At 48.4% G+C, this 27610-nt stretch overlaps 1 protein-coding gene and 1 pseudogene across 7 annotated transcripts in view; one reads left to right on the plus strand and one right to left on the minus strand.

Moving 5' to 3' along the window:
* GAS7 (growth arrest specific 7) overlaps window positions 1-27610 on the minus strand; it is a 161682-nt gene that overhangs the window by 85909 nt on the left and 48163 nt on the right. For 4 of the 7 annotated variants that reach the window (XM_075014663.1, XM_075014661.1, XM_075014667.1 and 1 more), the window contains exon 2: window positions 8234-8357. The exons of 1 other annotated variant lie outside the window; for it this stretch is intronic. In XM_075014663.1, the coding sequence (XP_074870764.1) occupies window positions 8234-8357 (124 nt within the window). The remainder of the gene's footprint in view (window positions 1-8233; window positions 8358-27610) is intronic. 2 more of the 7 variants (XM_075014664.1, XM_075014662.1) reach the window with 1 other exon arrangement.
* On the plus strand, window positions 16138-17686 carry LOC142023631 (T-complex protein 1 subunit theta pseudogene; annotated as a pseudogene).

Raw genomic sequence — 27610 nt, forward strand, 5'->3', positions numbered from 1 at the left:
ACCAATGCCACAAGTGAGGCAGACATTAAGAGAACTGCTCCATGCAGCATTCTAGACTGTAAGATGGGATTTTAAGTAGGGGAGGGGGCCAGCCTTCCCCAAAGGTTGGGGCCTCTGTCTGTATGAAGTTTGCATGCACAGGCTGGCATGAGTTTGTGTGCATATTCATGTGCATTTGTATGGGAAGTATGTGTGTACAGGCAGGAGAACGGAGAGAACGAACTGTAAATTGGGGACAGGCAGTGTGAATTGAATTGTCAGTTGGATGGTACAGATGGGGACCCTCCTCCCTTGCCTGAGAGGCAAGGAGAACCCAGATAGGACCTCCGTCCTAACTACGCCCAGGAGCCTGGACAGTACAGCCCCATCTGCTTAGAGCCACTAATGAAACACACAACAAGAATCAATTGTGCACCCCAGCATCAATCCATCTCACACCCCAGTGCAAAACTACAGCAGCAACCTCCAGTGTGTTAAACCAGATGACTATTACACATGTGATAACTCATGGAAGAGTCATGCTCTGGATCCAAGAGAGCATTTAATCTGGAGAGCTCAGGGGACAACTCTCAAGTACATAAAATGCTGTTATAAGGAGAGAAAATTTGTTCTTGTAGGATAGGATGAAAAGCAATGAGCTTAAATTGCAGCAAACAGCTATTCAAGATGGTCTAGATAATACTTTTTCCTGAAGTGAGTGTGGGGAACTGTACTAGAAAACTTCTGAAGGCCCCTTCTAGTCCTAGGATTCTATGGAGTCAGAGTTAAAGGCTCTGTAGTGTACTGTGACTGCAGTTGGGGTGACAGGCCAGCAGTAAGGTATGCTGGAGATTTTGCTCTTCACTGCCATGCTTTGATGGTTCTGAATAAATGCACTAACTCTGATCTTGGCTATGGTGGCTGCAGGCAGAACTCTAACCACTTTACTCGTAAAGACAGGTTTAAAACCCAGAAATCCTGATATTCAACATTCCACCTCTTTCAGAAGTAAATAGTTGAGAAATGCAGCATGTTCTCTAGTAGCCACACACAACAGGCTACTGCTCATTTAGCTCAAGTAGCAGAAGTCTTCTATCAAAACAAAAAGCAGTCAAGTAGCTCTTTAAAGACTAGCAAAATAGTTTATTAGGTGAGCTTTCGTGGGACAGACCCACTTCTTCAGACTGGTCTGAAGAAGTGGGTCTGTCCCACGAAAGCTCACCTAATAAACTATTTTGCTAGTCTTTAAAGTGCTACTTGACTGCTTTTTGTTTGGATAGTGTAGAGACTAGCACGGCTTCCTCTCTGTTACTATTCAGAAGTCTTCTGACGATTTGAAGCTCCTTGATACAAACTTGCTGCCAACCATGGAGGAAATAATGTGATCGTGTAATTAAATCTACTTTAAAATACATAGAATAAAGGGACAAATGAAGGCTGTGAGAGCTATCTTAAATCTGGCACTTGACTTAATCACTTGACTTTGCAATCTAAATAATGATTAGGTGTGATTTATTTGGGGAAAGGGGTTGGTTTTTGATGTAGTGATATGTTGTATGCTATACAATGGGCCCATAATTCTGCATTAGTTCATTATCTTTTTTGTCCATAAGAATGAAAGGAGGGTAGAAATTGACTACCCAAAGAGTTCACCCATATGTGAAACTGCAGAACTAACAACTGTAGTCTGCAACTTATAATTTAAAACAGCTTCTGTACCAAATGACTGGAAGACAGCTAATGTGATGCCACTTTTTAAAAGGACTGTAGAGGTGACCCTGGAAATTACAGGTTGATACATTTGACTTCAGTACTGAGCAAACTGATGGAAAACAATAGTAAAGAACAAAATTATCATACAGATAGATGAACCTAATTTATTAGGGAAGAGTCAATATGTTTTTCTGGTAAAGGGAAATCCTTCCTCACCAATCTATTAGAATTCTTTGTGGGGGTCAACAGGCAGGAGGGCAAGGGTGATTCAGTGGATACATTGTACTTAGATTTCCCAAAAGCATGGCAAATTTTGCAGATCACACAAAACTACTCAAGATAGTTAAATCTCTAGCAGACTGTGAAGAGCTATAAAAGGATTTCTCAAAACTGGATGACTGGGCAACAAAATGGCAGATGAATTTTATGTTGATAAATGCAAGGCGATGCACGTTGCAAAACATAATCCCAACTATACTTATAAAATGATGGGGACGAAATTAGCTGTTACCACTCAAGCAGAAATATTGAAGTCATTATGGATAGTTCTCTTAAAACATCCACTCAATGTGCAGAAGCAGTCAAAAAACAAATAAATTAATAGAATGTTGGGCATCATTAAGAAAGGGATAGATGATAAGACATAAAACATCATGCTGCCTCTCTTTAAATTGATGGCAGATCCACATCTTGAACACTGCATGCTGATGTGGTCATTCCTTCTCAAAAAGATATACTGGAATTGGAAAAGGTTCAGAAAAGGGCAACAAAATTATCAGGTATATGCAGCGACTGACTTCCATATGAGGAGAGACTAATAAGACTGGAACTTTACAGCTTGGAAAAGAGAAGATTAAAGAGGAATATGACTGAAATCTGTGAAATGACGACTGGTGTGGAGAAAGTAGATCAGGAAATGTTATGTACTCCTTGTCACAGCACAAGAACTGGAGGGGAGAGGGGTGCCAAATGAGATTAATAGGTAGCAGGTTTAAAACAAATGAAAACCAGTATTTCTTCTCACAACTCACAGTCAACTCATGGATGACTTTGCCAGAGGATGTTCAAAATGCCAAGACTGTAATATGATTTTAAAAACAAAACAAAAAAAAACCCCACAACTAAATTCACAGAGGATGGTTCCATCAGTAACTATTAGCCAGGCTGGGCAGGAAGGGTGTCCCTAGCCTCTGCTTGCCAGAAACTGGGAATGGGCGAAAGGGGATGGATCACTTGATGATAGCCTGTTCTGTTCACTCCCTCTGGGGCAGCTGGTGTTGGCCACTGTCAGAAGACAGGACACTGGCCTAGATGGACCTTTGGTCTGACCCACTATGGCTGTTCTTACGACTATGACCAGCATAAATGAAAACATAGACTGCTTTCTGATGTACTCAGAATGCACAGTAACGTTCTCTGATGTTTCTGAAACTCTAGCTGTATGCTTTAGACTGAAATGCACATAGCACTGGACAAGATGAGCCAAGCTGTTGACAAATTTTCCATGCATTCATGAAAGTACAAATCATGCAAGTAGGTTGCCTAGTTTGTATAACAAAGTACAGTAAGATCTCAGAGTACACAAGGGTTCCATTCCGTGCACCCTCATGTAAACACGGATTTTGTGTAAGTGGCGGTCTGTCCTTTTCCTCAGCGGAACACATGTTCTCCAGCCAGGGAAGCAGCAGAAAGGTAAGTCCTGGGGTGGGGGGACAGTTGGGGAGGATTAAGGCTACCAGTGGGTTGGGGCCATGGGAGGCGGGCAGGGGGCCTAAACCTGGGTGGATTAGGGCTGCAAGGGGCGAGGGGGTGGAGTTGAGCCAGAGCTATGCACGGGGGTTGTGAGCCAGAGCCCTGCTCAGGTGGTGAGCCAGGCCCCGGGGGGGGGTTCAACAGAAACCAGAGCCGGGCATGGATGGTGAGCTGGCAGTGGTGTTGAACTGGAGGGTGGGGTACTGAACCTGAATTGCACAGAGCTGGTGGCTTGAACCATAGCTGGATGCAGGCGATTTAAAGTGGGGCGGGAGGATGGAACCAGAGGTGCATGCGAGGGGTTTGAACCAGTGCAAGTGGTTTAAACCAGGGTGGGGAATGGGGGGTGAGCTGGAGCCATGCGTGAGGGATGGTAAGCCAGAGCCAGGCATGGGTGTGTGCGGAAAGCTGGAGCTGCGCACAGGTGGTGAGCTGGCAGGGGGTTTGAACCGGGGCTGGGGAGGTTGAGCCGGATTTGTGCCTGAGGGGTGGTAAACTAGAACCAGAGGCAGGGGTGAGGGGGTGAAAAAGAACTATGTGTGGGTGGTGAGCAGAGCTTGGGGGGAGTGGGAGGGCTGGCTGGGGCCACACGGAACTGAGGGGCATTGAGCCAGGATGGGGGGAGTGAGTTAAGCACAACTGGAAATCGCACTACAGGGTTTACTATAGGAATCGGGGTCAGCCACGTAAGAGCGGGGTCGCATACTCTGAGACGTTAGTGTTTGCTTTTTGCCTAATTTTGCAAAGCAAAAATCAAAGGTTGTGTTTTATTTGCAACCTAACAAACATGTTGCCTATTTTACATAACAATAGCCCTTAGTAAGAGCCATTTTTGGATGTTTGCAAAAGAGGAAGGTAAGGTTTTCTGCAGGGGAACAGCCCCTTATCCATCAGTCCTGACATCCTACTTGCTGCCTGTCCTAGAAGCACCAAGGTATTCAGGCAGCCAGCACCACTGAGGAGCACAGCTAACAGCCCAAACAAATTAGTTCCCTGTCCCTGGGATGTTAGACTGCTGTGCTGTATTTTTAGGTTCTTTTTCCTCCTTTCTCTCTCACCATCTCCACAAGCATATTCACCAAAAGACATGCCTGTACTCACATTTGGATGGACACTCTAAGAGCGTGGCTGGCCATGGCCTCTGCTCTGATGTCAGGAAGGCAGAGTCTGACTGTCATTGCACCCAGCTGTAGGCCACTATCCCAGCAGTGTAGGAATGGGGATCTGCTCTTTGAGACAGCCAGAGCCTCACCCATCCTGGGCCTCAGGAGGCAGGACCATGGCATGGAGTGCAGAGGGATAAGGGTGTCACAGTGGAGAGTGAAGGGGTACAGGGGCCCTGTAGTAGGGGGTGGGGGTGGATGAGGGCCTCATGTGAGAGAGGGCAGTGGGAAAAGGGCCCTATGGAAGGGGAGAGTGTGGGTCCTGAGGCATGGAAGGTACACAGTGCCCCTGTGATGGGGTTCAGGGGTCCCCAAGCTCTGCACCCCGTCCGCAGGCAGGAGTGACGCCCACTCAGCAGAACAGCGGATTTATTAGCTGACAGGACACAGCATCTTACAGAACACCCAGTGCAGCAGGCAGGGACAGCCAATCCAATCCATGCTGGGGAGAGGGGGCCCCAAGGGGCCCCTGGAGTCAGGACCTTGCCCCCTCTTTGTCTCTCTCTCCCCCAGCCCAGACTAACTGCTTCCCAACCCCTAGTTCCAATTCAAACCCCTCAGGCTCCACCTCCCCCTTTGTCTGCAGTGCAGAGGTGTCACCTGGTCACCTGGTAACAGAGAAATAGCCGTGCTAGTCTATATCCTATCAAAACAAAAAAGCAGTCCAGTAGCACTTGAAAGACTAACAAAACAATTTATTAGGTGATGAGCTTTTGTGGGACAGACCCACTTCTTCAGATCATAGCCATACGAGAACAGACTCAATATTTAAGCCACAGAGAACCAAACATAGTAATCAAGGTTGACAAATTAGAAAGATATAATCAAGGTGAGCAAATCAGAGAGCAGAGGGACAGAAGGCAGCGGGGGCTGGGGGGGGAGTCAAGAATTAGATAAAGCTAAGTATGCAAAAGAGCCCCTATAATGATCTAGAAAATTCCCATCCCGGTTCAAACCACGTGTTAATGTGTTAAATTTGAATATAAAGGAGAGTTCAGCAGCCTCTCTTTCCAAACTGCTGTGAAAATTCCTCTTCAGTAAAATGCAAACTTTTAGGTCATTAACAGAATGGCCCATCCCATTAAAGTGCTGGCTGACAGGTTTGTGAATCAGGAGTGTTTTTATGTCTGTTTTATGCCCATTAATTCTTTGTCTAAGAGAGGTTACCCTCAGCAGGAGCCCCACACCCTCTGTGAGCCACACACAGACACACACATATCCCCCACTGCATCACAGCCCCATGATATGCAGGAAACGGATTAATGCTCCAGTTCAGGTAGGTTACAAGAATGAGGCTCGTGGTGGTATGTGAAAAATCAGAATGAGGGCCCCACAGCAGGGAGAGATTTTTGCCTCTTCTGGTCATCAAGTCCAGGGATCCAGTAATCTGGCCCTTGGCAGTTTTGGGGGTCTGGGCAGAACCTAGCCAGCTGTTGGCCCTTTGAGACTGCTAAAGAAGTGACCTTGGAATAAGCCTATTAACTTCCCAGGATTTATAGAAGATTGAAAATTGTTTTGTATTTGTTTGAATGTACAAATCAAACCTGCCCGCCCCACCAGCTGGATGGTGAGTATAATAGGCCAAGGGAGGGTTAGCCTCAACTGGCACAGCTGCCACCAACCCTGCTGCTGAGACTGGGCTTTGTCAATGATCTCCTGTGGGTGACCAAGGGACCCAGGATGCTGAGTAGTAGGTGCCTCCTCCACCGTCAGGGAACCCACACAGGACATGATAAATAAGCAAAAATGCCGAGCAGAAGCCCAGTGCCAGAAAGGAGGGGAAGAGGCAGCTGGCAGCCACCTTGGCAGCAGTGGTACCAAGGGAGGCATTTTGGGAATGTTCAGATGCACTGTCCCCAGGTAAAATACTTCTCACTACCTTTTGTAGAGCTACACTAGTATCAGACAGATCAGGGCAGGAAGCCAAAGCTGGGCAGAGCACAGCAGTGCCTGCCCTGGATGCTGGGCCCTCCATGCAGAAGGAGTATGATTGTTTTGATTCCCTGTGGCAGGGATGGTCGAACCAACCACCTGCTGGGCTTCAAGGTTTTAGCTCCAAAGGCAGAGGGGACTTGAGGTTTCATTCCTATACCTGCTGAAGCTCCTACCCCAGCTGGCATGCTCTGCAGGCCTGGATCTCCAAAGCCCCCACCACTTGCGGAAGAAGCCAGAGGTATGGATGGTGGGTAAAACGGGCAAGGGGAGATTAAGGGTATGTCTACACAGAAGCACTATTTCAAACTAGACATACATTTCTGTTAGTCTATAAGGTGCCACAGGACCCCCTCATTGCTTTTGCAGATCCAGACTAACATGGCTACCCCTTTGATATTTCAAACTAAGCTATTCCTGAATAGTTTATTTCAAAATAACCCTGGTACACGCAAAATGCATTTCAAAATAGCACTCAGCCATTTCAAAATATAGCCCTACACATGTAGTGCCTATTTTGAAATAGAGCCCTTGGATGCACTATGGCTTATTTTGAAATAGGCTCTATTCCCTGTCTTAGCTGCCCCTACTTTGAAATAGCTGTTTCAAAATAGGCACTATTCCTCATGGAATGGGGTTTACCTATTTCAAAATATGCCAAATGCTATATCAAAATTATTTCAAAACAACAGTTGCTTTGTATAGACACTAGAAAAGTTATTTTGAAATAACAGCTGTTATTTTGAAATAACTTTGCTACGTAAACATACCCTGAGTCTCCCTGAACAGGATGTAGCACAGCTCCTTTGGGTGGCACACTTCTGGCCTGCCACTTTTGGACCACTGCCCAAGAGACACACGAGCCATGGCCCCGCCCACACTCTGCCCTAAGCTCCTGCTCCCATGTCCTGGTCTTCCTCTGGGCACAACCCATGCTGCTCTTCTTCCCTTCCTTGCTTTGCCTCTTCTTCCTTATCTTCCCCTGATCTGCCACTCATACTACTTTGCCCCTTACCCCCAGAACTCCCCACCTCTGCCCCCTCCCTCATGCTGCCCACCCACCACTTGCACTTCTCATACCCTTACCCACAGAACCCCTCACCCACTTCTGACCCTCTCTTGTGCCCACCACCCGCCACTTACTCTTCTCTACCCTGACCCCAGAACCTCCCCATCTAAAGCTCTATCTCCACAGCACATGGACCCTGTAAAAGCCAAGATACTTGGACTGCCATTATCACTGTCTTATGCAACGGAAACATCGCACTTGGAATTATACAGACATTTTTGTCAGCTGAAGGACATAAGAGCTTCTGGTTCAAAATATAATAGTCAGCCATGTTTGAAATCACTCATGCACCAGACTGAATTCTGTACTCCAGAGAAGCACCATGGAACTCAAGCATACACTAAGGGGTCAGAGTTCAGGTGTTATAAACATTCCTCACTCTGGCACTTCTGCATTTTGGGGTGAGTCTTTAATTGTGCTCCCTTAGCCTTGCTCTTGATGTTGTCGGAACTTGTCAATGAAATTTATTTGTACCAATCACATGCGTTTGTTCTTTTCATTGTCTCTCTGAAAACCAGCACAAACAGCCAAGAGATGAATTCAAAACTCCCAGAAACAGCCTGCGCAACCTTTGCTTACAGCAGATCAAGGTGCTGTTAGCACATCTCCAGTGAATGGGGCTTACCGTTGGTGAAGGTGTTCACATAGTACCAGTGGCCCTGAGGAGACATATAGCTCTGCCAGCCAGGGGGCAGAGGGCAATTCAGAGAATCTTCTCCTGTCTGAGGAGTGACCTTCCTGGGTTTCTGCTGGGAAGACAGAGGGTTTGTTAAGCTGGCTTTCAGACAAGGCAAAGAGGAAAGAGGGCTACACAGCTCATAACTGCCAGTCCCACACCCCAATTTTTGCCCATCTGCAAACTGTAAAGAGCATCCTGGATTCTAACAAGACTGTTCATCACCTGGAGATGTTCCCAGAGAGTCCCAGAGCATAAGGGTTTCAATGTTTCATGTTGATGCAATGTGCGGGCAAAACACATGCCTCTGGGAGGAGTCTGTGAGGAGGGGCGCTCTTGGGAGGAGCAATGGGACACATCAGGCTTGTCAACAGTACCACCTTCCTTCGAAGGAAAGATGGTAATTAGGGTGTTGAGAGTTTACTAATGAAGTGCTGCAGTGCATATGCAGCACTTCATTAAGCAAATTCCCCCCGTGGCAACTTTGAAGTTTTAAACTTCAAAGTACTGGCACGCGTCTAGCTGCAGCTCACCTGCCAGTACTTCGAAGTGCCGGGGCAACTTCAAAGTCCCTTTACTCCTCAGAGTACTGGCGGGTGAGCTGCAGCTAGGTGTGTGCCGGTACTTCAAAGTGTAAAACTTCCAAGTTGCCACAAGGGGGAATTTGCTTAATGAAGTGCTGCCTATGCACCACAGGACTTCTTGAGTAAATTCCCAACACCATGATTACCGTCCTTCCTTCGAAGAAAGGCGGTAATGCAGACAAGCCCATCAAACAGCAAGGTGCTAAGCAGGCACTGAGCAGGCCGATCTGTGACAGGAAAACACCCTGTCTATGCCTCTAGAGTCTGCCTGCACAGCAATGAAAGCCTCACAGTTGGCCTGTGGCAGCTGAGTTGGGCTGTGTAGCTGTTTAATTGCTGTGTAAACTTCCAGCCTTGGAGCACAGCCTGAGGTCTGGGATCCTCCCACCCTTGCACAAATGAAGCACTGCTGGGGCAGATTGATAGTGGTGGCCCAGGCACTCAGTTCATTCCAGAAACTACATATGCTCCTGAAGACTGTTGGGTTTTTTGCAAATAACAATATAAATTAGCTGACAGAAGCATTGCATCTAATTGTTATGTAAAGAAAGAAAAATATATACAAATTTCAGAGACTCTGACCCCAAATGAGGCACAGACCCCTAGCCCCTGCCTCATTCACTCTTGAACTTGGGCCGAGGTACTGGAGAAATAATAGTACGTGGGCAAGAACCGTCGGAATGCATATACTCCAGTGGCCAGCACCACAGCTCAGCCTCAGCAATGCTTGGTGGGAAGTGCAGTAATTTTCTTCAAGAACATTCTTGGAATTGTTACCAATATTGGATTGATTTTGCTTGAAATGTTTCTCATCAAAGGGAAGAAGAAGAAAAGCTGGTGTGAGGAGACAGATCAAAAGGGCACAAACAACATTTGGAAAACAAAAAAGTACTTGTTCGTTCCACTGGCTTTGTCCTCCTCAGCCAAGCATTTCATTTTTTCCAATTTTATCAGCAGTGAGATTTTGATAATCTCTTTTCTATGACAGTTTTGCTCCTTCTGAGCTCTGGAGCTGCCCTGCCACTGGGCTCTCATTTTGCTTCCAGACCTGCTCATGCCCCACAGTCTTTGAGCTGAATTCACTGCATCTCCAATGGGAGAAACTTCCAGTCTGAGATTAAAGCAATGAGATCTAATGTACTAAATAGGCACATTGTTGTTTCTAGCACTGTTGTACCCATGTTGGCGTCAGCATATTAGACAGATAAGATGGGTGAGGTCATAGCTTCTGCTAGAGCAGCTTCTGCTAGTGACAGAGACAAGCTTTTAAGCTTACAGAGAGCTTCTCTTCAGGTCTGGGAGCTGGTCTACTCTGGGCTGGTCTACTCTAAAAATTTACAACAGCATAACTACTTGTCTCAGGAGCGTGAAGAATCCAGGCCCTGAGAGACATAGCTATGCCGACCTAACCCGCAGTGCAGACAGAAGAGTCCCTCTACCATGGGGCATGGGTGAAGCTGTTTGGGAAAGCAAGTTTCCCAGTTTGTGCCCCACCCACACACCACTCCTGCTTTGACCAGGCCCTGCCCAGACTGCACTCCCTCCCCTGCTCTGCTCAGCCCCTTCCAGTCAAATCCCTGAACCCAAATGTAGCAAATGACATTTGAAAGAAAACAGTCTTCTAAAATTTCTTTCTAAGGAGCATGTGTTCCACTGTGTGCCAGACTCTGAAGAGTGGACATGCAGAAAATTCCCAATTCAAAGCTCTAAATTTGGGGATACAGCGTCAATCACAGGATTTTTTGGTATACCCTGAAATTGGAGATTTATTTTCAAAAACTTGGTAAGAAAGGGCAAGTCAGCTATTCTGCAGAATAAAACATTACATATTATGGAATACATAAGGCAGCTGTTTTCTCTTTCACATTTTCTTAATATTTCAAGTTGATTTTATATTTTAAATGTACTCTTAAGCCTTTATAAAATAATCATTCCAGATTAACACATATCTAATGCACCAAAACAAAGACATTATTTTGAATTAATCAACCAGAGTCATTTAGTGTGCTCATAACAAAGTTCATTGCTTTCTGAAAAAGAGAACAAACCAATTTATTTTGTGTGATTTCCATAATGACATATGTTTATGAAATGTTATCTTATGTTAAAAATTATTTCCAAACATTTTAGGCATAACAAAGGATTTTATGTCTTACTAGAGTCTTGATTTTGGTAAAGGGATTTCTTAAAAGAAGTTCATCAAACATTCAGAAGTAAAGAAAGCTGGACAAATGAGTTTCCCTATCTGGAAGAAAAGGGATGTTGTCCTTTTAAAGGGCTCTCCTCAAGAGCAGCTAAAAGGGAGAGCAGGGATGGATAGAAAGATTTTGGAAGCAAGTTTTTGTACTATAAGCATCAAAATGTGTATTTTAAATAAGGGTTGTCTTTTAAGAATATTTAAAAACTGCATGTCTGAAGATCCAAGCATTTAAGTCTAAAGCTGAATACTCAGACTTTGCATCTAAAAATCTAGAGATGTGATTTTTATAATCTGCAGCAATAAACAACTGCACAATTGGTTTTGTCAGCAGGCTCAGAAGCTGACAGTGTATACCTCTGAATTGGCACTTGTCTGTTAAATGGCTTCATTACCACTTAATGGCTCTTGCAAAGGTTCAGTGTTATGCAAGTAGGTCTGACAAGATGGAATACTTCTCACTTTTATGCTACTAGACTCACTGAGTGCAAAAGAAGACTCGTAAGGCTTCAACAGCCTTCTGTGGGGGCCCATGGGAACTGTCAGAAGAGCGATATGGAGTGGGGAGATATTGAGCACTAAGACGGGGAGGCATTGCCTTCCTTTGCGTCTTATACTTGCTGCCCATGGCTTTCATTTCACCAACCTAATCACTGGTAGATAAACTATAAGAGAAAGCCTCCCATTGCTTTAGCAAGGGTCTACATCGAAGCAGGACAGCCCACATCTCCAGCACTACAGCTAGGCCACTGTAGAGTTTTACATGTACACCCACCTAAGTGTCCCAGCAAAAGACAAGTCACAGTAATCAGCATATGTTGTAAGAGACCGTTCAAGGAGACGTGCCCATTAACTGCTCTCCAGTCACAGGACACAAAAGCGGTCTTACTGTCTTACAGATTGTTGTAATAAGCCATAAATCCATGGTCTTTCCACTGGCGCACTGAAACTAACAAAATAAAATCTATCAGTAACACATGGTACAAGTGCAGTCTCTGCTGTCACTGGCCCCACAACGGTGCAGAAAACCTACTGCAGCCCCGCTATCAGCACTGTGCTACAACCCTACCCTCCTTCATTTCCCACAACCACAAAAATTCAAATGATAACTGAGAAAAACTAGTAACAGAGAGGTACCCATGTTAGGCTGTAGTCCAACAAAACAAAGCAGCAGAAATATAGCGCTTTAAAGACTAACAAAATGATATATTCGGTGATGAGCTTTCCTGGGACAGACCCACTTCTTCAGATCAATTTCATTTCCAAAGTTTCCAAAATTTCATTTAATTTTGTTAGTCTTTAAAGTGCTACCTTTCTGCTGCTTTGTTTTGTGAGAAAAACTAAAACACAATATTAATCCTGAAACTGCAAATGAATCAGCTTTTGCCAAGCCAACTTATAGTGAGGGGCGTGTTTGGCCCTTGCTGCAGGGCTCTATTGTACATACACAAAGAGAGAATGCCCCAGCCTACAAAATATGTATTCCAGTGTAAAGCAAGAGCTGGAGGCAGCCAGTCCTCCGAAGCACTAACAAAACAGTGTGGAGGCTGAGGAAGTTGCCTGGAAACAGCCAGTCAGTAAATCAAGGTCTAACCTTCCTGGCACTTGCGCAGGCAGGTGTGCAGTGGTCTCAATACACAAGGACCATCTGCCTACACTGTACTCAGCTGCAAATATAGGCATAGTCTCTTCTACCCTATTCTTAAAGGGGCAACTCCCGGGAACAAACCCGCAAGCCAAGTGTTCTGTATGTTCGATACAGATGCCTATCCTGCCCTCAGTACCATAGTCCTCAGCCCCTTCCAAGTCTGCATGAAACAATAGGACTGACCCTTGTCATGTTGCAATACAACAGTTGTTTACAGAAATACATCGCTTTTCTGTACAAAATCCTGCAGTCAGTCATAGAACTCATACTAACTTGCATATGTCTACATTTTCCCACAGTGTGGTTTGATGCCTAAGGCCCAGCCCCACAGCAATCCTAGGAGATCTGGAGGGGAGTGATGAGCCTCATATCCTACCTGTGTGCCAGCAAGACCAAACAACCAATGCATTACTGGGTAGTGAGATGTCAGGAAGCAGGATTCCTGCCTTGTCCCCAAGCCCTCTCCAGCCTGGCCTGGAGAGTCATTGTGAATGCAACCAGCGGAGGTCTGGAAAAGAACTAAGGTGCTCCCAGCGCTGGTGGGCACCAGCACATATGTAACGAGTCCGCAAATATTTCTACTTAGAAAAGCTCAGAGGCATTCCTACGCTCACTGGGAGTTACAGCAGCCTCTTTGGCATAACTAACAGTGATGTTTCAAAGGAAATCTATGACACATCATTTGTCTGACAAGCCAGGACTTTTCTCCTAGACGGACAATTCCCAGGTGAGCTCTGGGGCTGCCAGGCACCTTTGCATCAGCTGTGTAAGGGGGCTCTCTCCTGTGCCGTCTCCTGATTGTAGCAGGAACAGGCTTGGATGCAGTTTAGCATCCTGCTGTTTGGACAGAATGTCTCCACTTCAAGCAGCTCAGGAAAGCAGTACACGCCTGAAGAACTGGTTAGTAGATCTCTGCAGACTGACCAAGGGCTGGTAGCTCACACCCCGCTAGCATCTGCTGGCTGCACAGCGCATGTAGCCCATGATGAGCACAGGGAACGATGAAGTTCCCTGGCTGGGTGGCTTTTAAATGGATCTTACAAGGACCTGTGTGGCCACTAAAAGTTAAAGGAGCTTGGCAATAGAGTCCCAGTTTGCTCAGCTCCCTAGACTAAGTTGCCTTGCCCTTACTGTCAGTGCAATGTGTTCTCACACCCAGAGACAATGAATTATATTGGCCTGTGGTGCTCCAACACACCAGGAATATTCCTGACACAGGGCCAGACTCCACCAAACTTGCTGCTGCCTGCCACTGCCTGTCTCCCACCTGATCCCTCTGCCTGCCAGCCCTGAGTGATCTGAAACACCCAGGAAGGGCCCTGCTGCCACGAGCAGCGCAGTGGAGTTAGAGCAGGTTCTGGCTGTTCACTCCCTGAAGCTACCGACATGAAAGTCCCTGTAGCTGGGGAAAGGGGGGCAGTATCTCCATGCCATGCACCATGTGCTGCTCCGTGCTTTGCTGCGCTCACCAGCTCTCTTACTTAGCCAGAAAGGTTGCCCAGACATGGCTCAGAGGGGACTTCCCACCTCCTCCAGCAATCTTGGCTTTCAGATGCTGAGGTGTCCTATGCTTGTCCTTGCTGCTAGTGGCTGGAAGGACAGTCCTCAGGAGCACCCCACAGGAGACAGACTTCTGAACAGGCTATGGCCAGCATGTCTTGTTTGATAGGCGCAGACTCCTGTGTTGGCACATACTCTGCTAGTTGGGTTCTGTTTTGCCAGATTACCCATTTCTGCAGATGGACTCACACTTGCTGCGGGCTTCAGGCAGCCGCAGCAAGAGCTCCCCTGGCTCTGGCTGACAAGCAAATTGAGCCTCTGCACTGACTGTCAGCATCCAGCTAAGATCCAGCCTCCTTGCCCAGCCCCTCCCACAAGGCTCTGACTACATTGTGGCTTCCAGGTGAACCATGGGGAGCACTGCCAGGAGCAGCCCTTTGAGTAGCTTTCCTCCTACTTAAAGCCAGTCTCTCCTACACTCACAATCTGGGAGCTAGTGGCTCCCCAGTGGGAATCTGTTCTGAGTGGGTGCTGGCTGCAGTTCTGCACTGCCCAGGGATCGGGCAGAGAAAGGACAAAGGACCTCTTTGTCAGATGAAGCCAGCTCACTACCCTCTCCCCCGGGTGTGGAAAGCCTACACAACCACTGTCGAATCCTCAAGCAAGATGGGGGCCTGCTTCTGTGGTCACGTGGCTGTGTGAAACACTCTGAGCACTGCCTTATTCTTGGCTGAGAATCCAAAGGACTCACTGGAAACAGCCCAGATCCAAAGCCTCTGGGAGCCTGGCAGTGGTTATGCTGATGGTGGAGCACAATGGCCATCTCTGTGCCACTGACCAGATGCTTTCCATCAACAGGCCAAGCAAACAAGGGCTGCTTTGTCAGTTGCTGTGGCCTTCTGGGTCTCCTGTGGTGGTGGGGAACTGTCTCCCCCCTGTCCCTTGTCTGCCTGGCCTGCTAAAATGTAACACTGCAAGTGAGCACTTCTAGAGCATCTCTGCCCTCCTGTTGCCACGCAGAGGTAAGAGCTGTGTGCTATTCAAGTGACTACTCGGCTCCAAGCCCCACCCTAGAGCAGGGACACCTTGTTCTGGGCACTGTGCAGACACACTGCTCCTCCCATCTCCTCAGTGACAGAGGTCACTCTCAGCAGCACACAGTAAGTGACCCTGCTGGCAGCCTTCCTCCCACCTCATGGGCAGGACATCCAGAAAGTGTTGCCAGCCATGCTCTCCACAGCAGCTCCTTCACAAGACAACAGCAACTCGGCCTGTCCCCTGCCTCACTAGGAGCAACCTGTGGGATGTCAAGGGGCCTGGAGGCAACACCATCCCCAAAAGGCAAAACATTTGTGCTCCCAACTGGAGACTGCAGTCTGAGAGGCTACTTCCCAATGTTCTTTCTTCGTGCATGGGGCTGGCAGCTGCCTTCCATTTCCAGGCTGTGGAGCAGCACACCTCACCTTGCTATTGCCAGTGCATTTCAGACAGGTGTGCTGTGGGATCCCAAGGAGCCTTCTGACACCTCAGCCAGAACAAGTCCATGGCCACACAAGGCAGAGGGAAGCAGGTAGCCACAAAATGAAATCCAGCCAGTCTGCCAAGAACTAGCTCTACCTAGAAAAAGCCTCCTCACGGACAAGTAAATCCTGTGTAATCACAGATGTTCCACCTTTGGCAAGGTCAGTGTTGTCAAGAAGGGGAACTGAGAAGCACACAGATTCTCATGCTAAAGCAGTCTGCAGAAAGGCAAGATGCAGTAGTTTGCTTAGTCTGGCTCAGTAGCTGCAAGCAATCTGCCTCTCAGCAGGTGGTACTGGCAGGACTATTAAAGGCTTTCTTTCTCTCCAGCCTCCCATGGTTTGCTCAGCTTATATATCGCAGTGCAGCCAGTCTCACTCCTCAGAGCAGACATGGTGTTTGCATGTGCTCAAGACCCAGGCTTTGTCCAGATGCTGAAGTGACATCTTTGCTGCACACCAGAGTAATGAGCAAACAACATGGCAATGAAATTTTCCTGGCAAAGCTCATTGCTCAGGCATGTGTATCTATTCTTCCTGATTCTGGTCATTTCAGTGCTGCCAATATCAGACTATGCAAAATTTTGGGCTCTGGTATCTCTGCTTCTTCAGTCCTGCATGGCATAGTTTTAAAAAGGAAATTGAAGGAGATATTACTTCTGCCAAAGATGCCAAAAGAGCTGTGTATTCCTGGCCTTTTGATGGCATGACAACTGAAACTAAGGGCACTGTATTGACAAAAATGCTGAAGAACTTAAGCATTTCAGCAAAGGAGAAGAAAATCTAATGGATCTGCAAGTCAAGGCAATTGCTGATACTGGTGCAAATGTTGTAGTAACAGGTGACAAACCAACAGACATAGCACTTCAACAAACACAATCTTATGTTACTCAAGTTAAACTCAAAATGGGATTCCAGGTGGCTGTGAGAAACTGTGGGCGCTACCGCTCTTCCCAAATTGATTCCACCTACACTAGAAGAAATAGGTCATTGTGATAGTGTTTGTCAGAGGTTTGTGATACACAATTGGGCCGGGTCTACCCATGCCCCTTCCTTTTGAAAGGGGCATGTTAATGAGCAGGTTCGAAAGATGCTAATGAGGCGCTGCAATGAATATGGAGCACCTCATTAGCATAATGGCAGCCCTGGCGATTTGAAAGTGCGGCTTTTCGAATTGCGCGCCACCTGTGGAGACGTGACCTTCCGAAAGGACCCCCCCCAGTTTTCGAAAGCCCTTCTTCCGATCACCAGATAGGAAGAAGGGCTTTCAAAAACTGGGGGGGGGTCCTTTCGGAAGGTCTTGTCTCCACGGGCAGTGCACGATTCGAAAAGCTGCACTTTCGAATTGCCGCAGCTGCCATTATGCTAACGAGGCGCTGCATATTCATTGCAGTGCCTCATCAGCATCTTTCAAACCTGCTCATTAACATGCCCCTTTTGAAAGGAAGGGGCACGTGTAGACCAGCCTTGTTGTTTAAGCATGAAAAGGAAGATGGTGCCATTTCTACCATAGTAGTCTGTGGATCAGCAGAAAATCTAGTGGATGATGTAGCAATAGCTGCAGATGAAAGCATTAAAACTCGCAAAGTACTTACAAAGGATAGACATTTTGTTCCTAGTGGTGGTGCAACACAGACTGAGTTGGCCAAGCACATCACATCTTATGCAGAGAAGTGCCCTGGGCTTGACCAATAAACTATCAAGAAATTTGCAGTCATTTGAAGCCATTCCTGTAGCCCTAGCACAAAATTCAGGAGTAAAAGCTATAAATGTATCTCCAAACTTTATGCAGTGCATCAAGAAGGCAACAAAAATATTGGATTTGATATTGAGGGTGAAGCTGCAGCTGTGAAGGATCTGCTGGAAACTTGTGTGTTAGACACATAGCTTGGAAAACACTGGGATATTAAGATGTCTACCAATGCTGCAGCAACTGTGTACAGAGTAGATTAGATGAGATGATGACCAAAATGAACAAACACTTTCACTATAGTCTGAGTAAGCTAGGATTGTATATATCTTATTGTTGTATTCCTGTTGGAGCCTGACATGTCTTCTCTTTCTCCTTAACTTATAAGGCTATAGCCCAACAGTGTCCATACGAATTCACAGATCACCACACTTGTGGTTGTTCTTTCCATATTTGCCACATTCACCCCATCCTCTAAATAAATGCCCTCCCCCTCCCCCAGAGCCAGGCAACTCTAGCTCCCCTCGCTCTAACGGAATGACCCCGCCTCAGGCCTCGCAGGCCTCCCCCATTCTAATTTAATGCCATTGACTCACCAGAGTTGCTGTATGGGCTCCTATCAAAGCCACCACCAGGTGCTTCTCCCACCAAGTGGTGGGGTGCATAAGCAGAACGGGCAGCCAGCACTTTCCACCTGTGGCTCTAGGAGGAGCCATATTTGCCATACTGCAGTGTTCTGTTCACCACATGTGGTGAGTGGTGAACACATTGCACACTGCAGCTATAGGCAATAAAGAGTACAGTACTACTTCCATTTCTGAAGCATGTGTTAGCAACAAGGAGTTTTAATCCTGGTTACTTTGCTAACCATCGGTTCCCCCAGGAAGCTGAGTGGGGTAATTAGCTAATTGGGCTGGGTGGGATAAATAATCCATCAGCCCAAGTCAGATAAAGAGGCACAGGAAGGAAGCGCCAGAGAGAGAGAGAGGAGCAGGGCTAGCTGCACATGGCATCCTCAAGGTAGACCTCTGCTTCTACTCCTGCTGTAGTTAAAGCACAGAGGATACTGTAATAGGTGCCTGAGGATGGTAGTGCTATTGGTGGAGGGAACTCAAACTCAGTGGCACTGTGATTGCACAACTAATTCAGGGCAAGAAAACAGGAGTGATGGCACCTCCTCTGACCCCTCCCTTCATTCAGAGATGATCCCCACTTGTGAAGGAGAGGTGTGCATATGCTGGAAACATCCTGTGCCAGAGAGAGTGGAGAGGAATGGTTATTTCTCACCTGAAACTCTGAGGAATCAACTTTGCTTAAAAAATGCAGCTTGTGAAATGCTGAGCAGAGGTGGAAGCGGCATACCATGGACACAGTGGGGGTGTGGAAAGGGCTGGGCCGGGCAAGCAGGACTGCTTCATGCTGCCAAGCCCTCACTAACACTGGCACACACAAACACGTGCACCCAGTGCAGTGCGGCCAAGGACTAGGCAGAAGTAAGTTCTTGCAGCTTTGCCACTTCCCATAGCCAAGAATTAATGTGCTGCGTTGGCTGTACTACACACAAGGGCTGCACTACGTGCAAGGGAGTATTATAGACTCACAAATGGGCACTGCTAACAGTCACAGGAATGTGAGGAGCAGCCCTGACAAACAGGAATTCTGGTTCCCAAAGCAGAACAGTCAACAGCCTCCCCCCCCGAAGTTACAACCATGTGCATGTGGTCTGCAGTGCTGCTGGCCGCACTCTTCCAAGACAGTCAGGGCTTCCCCATGCCTGCACAGGAAGGTTGCCAGCTATCTAATTGTGCAAACTCAAGGACGTCTGGCCCTGCCCCAGCCCTTCCCTGTGGCCCTGCTCAACCCACCCCCATGTCCTCCATCATTCTCTCCCCAACCCTCACTCACTTGGCACCAGAATGGGTCAGGCTCTGTAAGGGCATTTGGGAGCAGGAAGAAGTGAGGGGTCAGGCTCTGGGAGAAAGTTTCGGTGTAGGAGGAAGCAGGGGTTGGGCTATGGGAGAGTCTGGGTGTGGAAGCGGGATGGTTGTAGGCTCTGGGAAGGAGTTTGGCAGCAGGTGGCATGCTCTCAACTGGGTCAGGTGGTTTGAGGTACAGAAAGGGGTTGGGGGTGGCTTATCTTAGGCAGGTCCTGATAGCCGCTGCCTCACCCCTCTGGCAGCAGCAGATTCTACGTGAGGGGACGGAAGCAGGCATCCAGCCAATGGAAGCTGTAGAATCAGTGCTCAGGGCAAGGGCAGTGCACAGTGACATCGCCCTAGGGGTGTTAAGGATGTATCAGCCACTTTGGGGAACAGCAAGGGCCCTCTTAGTTTGTCTAACCCTAACCCCGGATGATTCCTCCCTCCTACTCCCCCATCAGTGAGCCTGGCAAGGGGGATCCATAACAACACATTAAAATCACACATGAGGGCAGGAGCTGCAGGTTTAGCCCTTAAAGATTCAGTCCTGAACAGGCTCCCTACTCACCAGCTGGTTTTACACACAAAGGAGGAATTCATGCTGTTGGTTATGGACAAAACATCAGTGTGTCCTCATATTCCTTTTCCAGAGCTGCCACTGGTACTGACAAGGAGGGCAGGAGAGTGGGGAAGGCTAGGCAGGGAGTCAGCAGGAAGATGCATCAGATGTAAGGCAGGAATGTGTGTATGTGTGTGCATGCGTGCTCAGCAGACTGCAGGGTTGCACAGCCCATGTGACTCTCCAGGGATGCGTATCAAATGTATAAAAGCTGTGACCTTTGCAAAGGTAACCAATGCCAGTGTACAGCTGTCCACCCCAACTCAGTGTTGCTCCTTGTGCATGTGCGGAACACTGTGTTTCCAGAGCAGTTTTTCATGGGCACATAAGGATCAGGTCTTATCCTCATCTCATAGGAAACAGCCCAGGAGGGTCCATACAGTGCCTTCCTCCTTTAAGCCAGCTGGGTTTGAGGGAGAATGAATTCCAGGGAGAGCCAGACCCAGGGTCCAAAGACATGAGGCATGAAGAGGAGACACAGCAGCAGGCTGACTCAGAAGGTGCTGCAGCAATTACCACAGGTCACTTGCTGCATCTTGGTCATTCTCTGTCCTGTGCTGACTGCCTGTTTGCTCCAGCCCCTGCTGACCCCTTCCCTCATAGTCATTTCACCTCATCTTCCCTCTCTCTGCTTCTCCTGGGCTGCCCCCACCCCAGCTCTTCCCTCCTATGCCCCCTCCTCTTTCCCTTGTTTCCTTTGAGCTGATCCCCTTGCAGCAAAACTCCACCCTAGCAAATTTAAATGGTAGGACCACACTATTTGTCATCAGCAAAGCTGGGAGTTTTAGATTGCTGCACAGCTATCAGCCACGTGAATTACCAACTGGTAGCAGCAGTAGGCTGTTATGCTCTATGCAAACCAGGCAGTTAAGGGGGAAGAGACATATTTTCACAGTATTTGCTGACAGAAAAGAATGCTGGACCCAAGGGTCCAGGTCCAGTCCAGACTATGAAGGAGAATGCACTGTAGGACTTAGGGAACCTTCAGGCCCTCTGCTGCCAACTACCCTGGAGCCTGAAGTCCACCCTTTAGTGAGAGCAAGCAATAATCACAGCACGATGAAACTGCATTTGTGGCCTGGTCCCAGATTAGCTTTAACCTGATTTTTAAAAACATATTTTCTCCCTGCCCCCTCCAATCCGCATGCTGTCACAGCACAGCAGTATTTTGTCAGCCTGGATGCCTTACCTGAATTTCTGGACCTCACAGTGTCTGAGTGTCTTTGAATCTCCTGGGTTCAATATGCCTGTGTTTGGGTGATGACATCATGCCTATAACGTATTCCTCCCTAAACTACTGGGTACTGCCAGCCCTAACACCTGTGCAAAGATTCTGTGGAGTAATTTTTTAGTGCTGTCAATTACTCTCTTCTGTTCATTTCTGAATTCCAAACTGAAGCAACAGACTCCCCTTGCCTTGCATATCATTTTTGTCTTGCTCTAGGACTAAATTGAGAGTCAAACAAATATTCTAAATGACATAAATAAGCCCACAGCTACCAGCCTCATAACAAAGCTAGAAAGTTGCTCTGAATTTAAACTCTACAAACGACAGATTTAGTGTGGGAAGAGAAATGATTTCCCTTGCTCAGCACACATTCCAGCTATGACCCAGGCTGGTGGGCTCTGGGCAATGTGGATGGGTGGGTGGGGCTTGGCTCTGGCAAAGTGGGAGGGGCTTCAGGTGGAAGGCAGGGGCTACAGCAGCTAGCCCTGAGTACCCCGCTGTGCCGCCTCAGCCACCCCCAGCACTGCTAACAGGGAGCTACTTTAAGAACTGGCAGGGACCCAGGTTGCAATAGAAATTGTAAGTTACTTTTACCTCTGTACTCATGGGTACAAAACGCACAACAGCTAGTGTTATTGGTATCTCGAAACCCTGTCTGAGGCACATGGGGAGGTGGGAGATGTGGTTCCTGACAATATGACTTTCACACCTATGATTTTTCAGGGCTTTTATTATATGTTGAATTCCTCTTTGGCAGGACAATTACTGACAAGATAATTAATGAGAATTCTAAATTACTGTCTAGATGCACCTACATGAGAAGAACATTTCTGAAGGCAGAGAGCTCTTCAGTCCATCCAGTGAAGGCAGAACAAGAGCCAATGTATGGAAGCTGAGACCGGAGCAACGACACAAATTGTTGATTTGTGTAATTAACCAATGGTACATTTACCCAGGACCCTAGTGTATCCTCCATCTGTCAGTCTGGAAATCAATACAAGCTGTCTCTTTCTAACAGCTCTGTTCTGATTTCGCTGTGGGTTCTTGGCTTCATGCAGGAATCACTGATTCTCCAGCCTGTGTTCTGTGGGAAGTCAGCCTGATGAGTTCCTTCTGGCCTTTAAATCTCTGGCTATGACACCGAGGCTGTGGCAGAGCTGCGAGGAGAACAGACACTCTGCCTCTTTCTCCAATGTATGGGAGTGACAAGTAGCTCCAGCAGAGGAATACCCGAATGTACTGGCCCATAGAGGAACTAACTGGGTGCAGCTTATTATTGCAAAGAAAAAAAGGAGACTTGAAAGATGTAGGAACAGGAAACTGCAGGAACACCTCCTACTCCCTTCTGCACTTGCACAACTGAAAAAGGGCTAAAGTGTCTTTGGAAAAAGTTATTTTGAAACTTCTAGCCCTGAGCCCCTAAGTTTCAGCCCTGGGAGATCTTGCAGGGAACTATGAGAATGAACCCTCCAGTAACATCACAACCCTACCTGCAGTACCAGTATTAGAAGCTCAGCAAGAGAAGGTGACTAAGTGAGTCTCATAGATTCCAAGGCCCAGGGGGACCACTGTCACCTCCGAGTCTAGGGCTGGGCAATGGCGGGGTGGGGGAAATCCAAGAATCTGGTGAGTGGTCAAAGGCTAGACTTTTCTATGATATTAATGGAGGGGATGCAGGGTCTGGATGGAAGTTGGGTACAGGAGGGAGCTCTGGGTAAGTGACTGGAGTATAGCAGAGGGTCTGGGAGGGAGGAGCTGTGATGTGGGGACAGGGATTGTGGTGCAGGATGGGGTACAGAGGGTTTGGGGTGTGACCTAGGGCAGAGAGTTGGGGTGCAGCAGGGGGTAGGATACCAAGCACAGACTGTGGCTGGGGGGTGCTTACCATAGGCACCTCCTGGTCAGCAGCACAGCACAACCCTCAGACAGGCTTCCAGCTGCCACAGCCCCACAAGCCACTCAAAGTTGTTGCCTGCTGGAGCCAACATGTGCATCTCTGCATGTCACATCCATGGGGAGGCAGCGGACAAGGGATCTCTATGTGCTGCACGTGCCTACAAGCAGAGCCGAGGCATCTCCCATCGGTTGATAACCAGCAAATGGGAGCTGTGAGCATTGTACTGGGCTGGTGTAAGCACATGGAGCCTCCCCCATGGGGCAGGCGGCATAAAGATGCACATGGCCTAGCAGCCAGCTGCTTTGAGCACCATGTGGGAACACGGCAGCCAGCGAGCCTGCCTCAGGGTCCTGGTGGGCTGCAGGACATTGGTGTCCCAGATCACCATGGCAGCTGGATCTGAATGTTTGGTGGGCCAGATTCAGCCCATGGGCTGTATTTTGTGCACACCTGTATGTAATCTAACATTCCGACTTCCTGGGTACCGGACTAGGAGTGAGTGCTCCCTCAAATTTTTTCCATCCATGGATGGAATAAATTTTGTTATGTGCACTCAGGTATGTGTGGATATGTACCGCCAATAAAAACACGTGCTGCTGGCTGTTGGTATCTGTGGGTGCTCTGCTAATCAGCTAGGCCTCACCTGAATCTCCCTTGGGCAGCTGCCCAAGCACTCAGCTTATAGGGAATACTGCTAATAGCTGCCCCACAGTTATTCCTTTGGAACAAGAACATCTCTTATGGAGCAGAAACTGCCACAGTGAAAATTGTGCATCTCCCCTTCGCGCCTAGAGCTTTGGCTGCGCTGTAGGTGGGCAGTCCTACAGAAGAGTCTGCCTGCATACTGAGCAGCTGGTTCAGCAGGCTTCCTGCAGAACTCTCTCTTCCTTTCAGGAATCCTTGAAGGGTGCTCTGTTAGTTACTCTTCCCTTGTTTGCCGGGAGCCAGAAATGCCAGGCAATTTGGTGCATTCAGCAGGGTTTCACAGCCCACCTGCCAGTCTCAGCCTTTGAAGCCATGACAAGGTCGAGGTGGCTCACATAGCAAAGGCTTCCCACGGAAGTGCTGCACAGGCCCCAAAGCCCTTCCAAGCTGGGCCACCCTATGAGCTGAGTTCAGCTTACTCAAGAGAGAAAAATCATTTCCTATTTTCAAACAACAGGAAAACCCACACTGGAATGAGGGATCCTAGAGAGGAAACATCTGTGTAACTCACCAGAGTTGTGGTAGTTCACAAAACATGTTGGTAAAGTCAGGGCTAGGGCTTTGCCAGAGGCATGCAACTAAGACCTGCTCCCGTGTGCTAAGTTCCACTTGATGACACATGTTCACAACTCAGCTAGGAGAAGGCATCAGTGACATTTGCACAGGGAACTAAGTTACAAGCATCTGAGACCTTCGGTAGGAACTGAGAAACAATACAAATAACACCCCCGCAAGCAGCAGTGTCATCTGATAAGCAACGATGATCACTCTGAAGGTAACAGGCCCCCTGCACCTGCTGCATGGGAGGCAGAAAGCTGAGGCAGCAGCAGGGATCCCGGTGATCCAATTAGACATGAGTTTGCAATGCGATAGGACGCAAGGGTAAATGCATACTTGAGCTGCAATACACAGCCATCCGGGGAACAGATCCATTCCTCTGAACAGGGTTTGCGTGCAAGTGAACCTGCATCTCTGGGGTCTGTTCTGGGCAACTCATGGCTGGGAAAATAATGACCACATGGGAACAATTCACAGAAAGGCAGCAGATACACAAAGTAACCTGAAGAAACAGATCTTAGTCCCTGGCCCCTATTGTCTCAGGCAGTTTGGTCTGCTCACCAGGGGAGCTGTCAAGCTTGGAGCCTGTGACAAATAGCTGCAGGTACAGTGCAGGCTGGAGAGGGGTTGTCTGGGGACTCAAGGAGTAGGACTAGGAGTAACAAGAACTGCCCACTGGCACTTGTCTCTACCCCATCCCAGACGAGGAGCTGGAAGGACTTGCCACTCACAGCCTTTTGGGACAGGTTGCTGTGGGTATCTTGCGGAGTGAGGGAATGTCTACACTGCTGTTTTTAGTGCTTTAGCACAAGCCCCACAAATCCCAGAGAGCTGTGCCAGTCTCTGAGGCCTGCTGCCTCAGGGCTATGGCCATAGTGTAGATGAAACCTGTGATCCCCCAGGCTCAAGGGTGTTGCTTGGCTGGCTCAAAATAGCATGAGGCAGAGTCAGCAGTACAAAGCAGGCCTGGCACTCCCATTGCACCACTTGCCCCGTGACAGGACAAAGTTAGAGAAGAGGAAACCTCAATGAGGACATGTCCCCTCCAGGCTGGAGGTGTGTTAGGTGTGGAAGGGGAGGCCCTATGGAAGGAATCAATGCCCCAGCACAGCTCCTAGGCCTATCAAATGGAATAAGAGAACATGCCAGCCACAGGCACATCCTAGGGTCCAACCCTACCTTGCCCCTAGACAGCAGACAGGGTGAGCCACTCCATCACTGACCTCTGTGCCTGGAGATCACTGAAGCAAACAGCACAGCACAGGGTTTGCAGGAACTGCTGAACCAGGCACAGGGGCAGAGTTGAGCAATGGTAGCAGCAGTGAGGCAGAGATGGGCATGGCAGTGAGAGACATGGAGCACTGGAAGAACAGAGGTCGGAGGGAAAGGGAGGACAACTGGGTGTGGAGGCAGCAGCAGCAGAGATGAGGGCAGACACATGGGCAGCAGAAAGAGGAGTGGGGCAGCAGGGTCTAGCTGGAGGCATTGGGTATTTTCACACCACCAGCACCAGTGTTGGGGGAAAGTAGTAGTGTGAAGGCAGAAGGAAGGAGATCACAGCAGCAGAGAGACCCCTGCATTGCCTGCAATTCCTTCTCTTAATGCCCCACCTCAGGGTGGGGGACCAGCTGAAACCCACCCTATTCAAAGTAAAAGCTATGGAATGGCAGCAAACACAGCCACAGGGAGCAGTGCTCTCAGCCAGGGCAGAGCAAAGGGCAGAGAATCTCCATGCACAGACAGGGCTGGGCCACACTTGAATCACAGGCTCCATTCAGGCTGCCTGCCCTCATCCCAGGAACATGGGGACACTCACACTGGTACTTATAGCAGATATGCAGTGAGAGCTCCTGATATCCTGCCAGCTCACAGATGCAGGCAAGGAAAGATCAGATGCCCTGGGGGGACCCAGAGCAAAGCTAAAAGTAGTTCATGTCACCAGAACAGTGGGCAAGGCGTCAGAAGGAAAGGAAGAAGAGGAGCCCTGCAGTCTGCTCCTCTTCAGGAGCCCCACCACCAATGCCAGTGGGCTAGGAGAGCAGGCTGCCCATTTTGCTGCTGCCTGCTCTAGGGCCATGCAGCCTGGAGCATTCGCTGCCTGGACTCAGAGAGTAACAAGCCAGTGCAATCCACTGTGGCAACAAGCAACAGAGGGGGAAGAGGAGGACTACCTGGGGCACCCATAGAACCCAGTGTGGAGTGCCAGCCACAGCTGGCATCCTGGGCATCTGTAGACACTGAGATGAGTGCCAGCCACAGCTAATGCCCTGGCACCCACAGAACCTGGTGGGGGTTGTCAGATACAGCTAGTGCTTTAGGCATCCACAACACCCAGAACAGGGTACCCGCTGTGTTTTTCTCCATTCTGCATTTCTCCTTTCCCCTGCTTTCCTATTCAGGCACAGTAATTGGCCCTGTGTCTCACATAAGCTGTGTGAAAGCAGGTTTATATTTAGAAAGTGAAGTGGGTCATGTCATGTGAGCTCATCAGTACACTGGAGCTGTTGCTATGACAACCAACATAGCTCCTACTTACTACAAGCCCAATAGATTCTGATTCCTGAGCTGGGATTGGCCTCCCACTGTGGCTCTTGGTATACTCTGGCTGCAGTGTGATACGACCAGACCAGAGAAACAAACAGACTGGCTCTGCACCCAACCTTCAAGTGCTGCAAGAGACTGAAACCCCTGCCCAATTTACACCATGTCATCCCTTCCAGATGCCACTGGAAGAAAAAAATACAGCTCCCACCCCACCCTCCCCTGCCAAACATTAGACCATGCCCAAGCCTGTTCACCCAGCCTCCGGCCAAGCTCACAGATGTTCCATTCTGGTCCCTCACCCTAGCTCACAGAGTGATGGAGGCCCTGATCCAATGCCCCAGGCCAGGTTCACAGAGCAATGGAGGCCTCGGTTTCTTGCCCCATGATTTCACATTATCCTCAACTATCCACACTGAAACTTTGTTGTGTACAGCCTTGGGGATTTCCCAATGGCCATCTTCCTCCAACTCTTCTTAATTTTTTTCTGCCTAACTAACTTCCGTTTCTCCTTATGCAGCTGATTCATTAGTCAGAGCAGCGCCTGTTCACCTACAAAGTGCTGGGAATCCACTTGCTCAACCACAGCAACAGAGACATCTTGCATCAAACGAGCAATTCCCTTCCCAACTTCCACTGGGAAGCTTAACTGCTCCTCAAAGCCCCTCTGCCCATCTGACCCTACCCCCTTACCCCGAAGTAGAGCCCAACCTCACTCTC

Source organism: Carettochelys insculpta, chromosome 20 (genome assembly GCF_033958435.1).
Source record: "Carettochelys insculpta isolate YL-2023 chromosome 20, ASM3395843v1, whole genome shotgun sequence".
Lineage (NCBI taxonomy): Eukaryota > Metazoa > Chordata > Testudines > Carettochelyidae > Carettochelys > Carettochelys insculpta.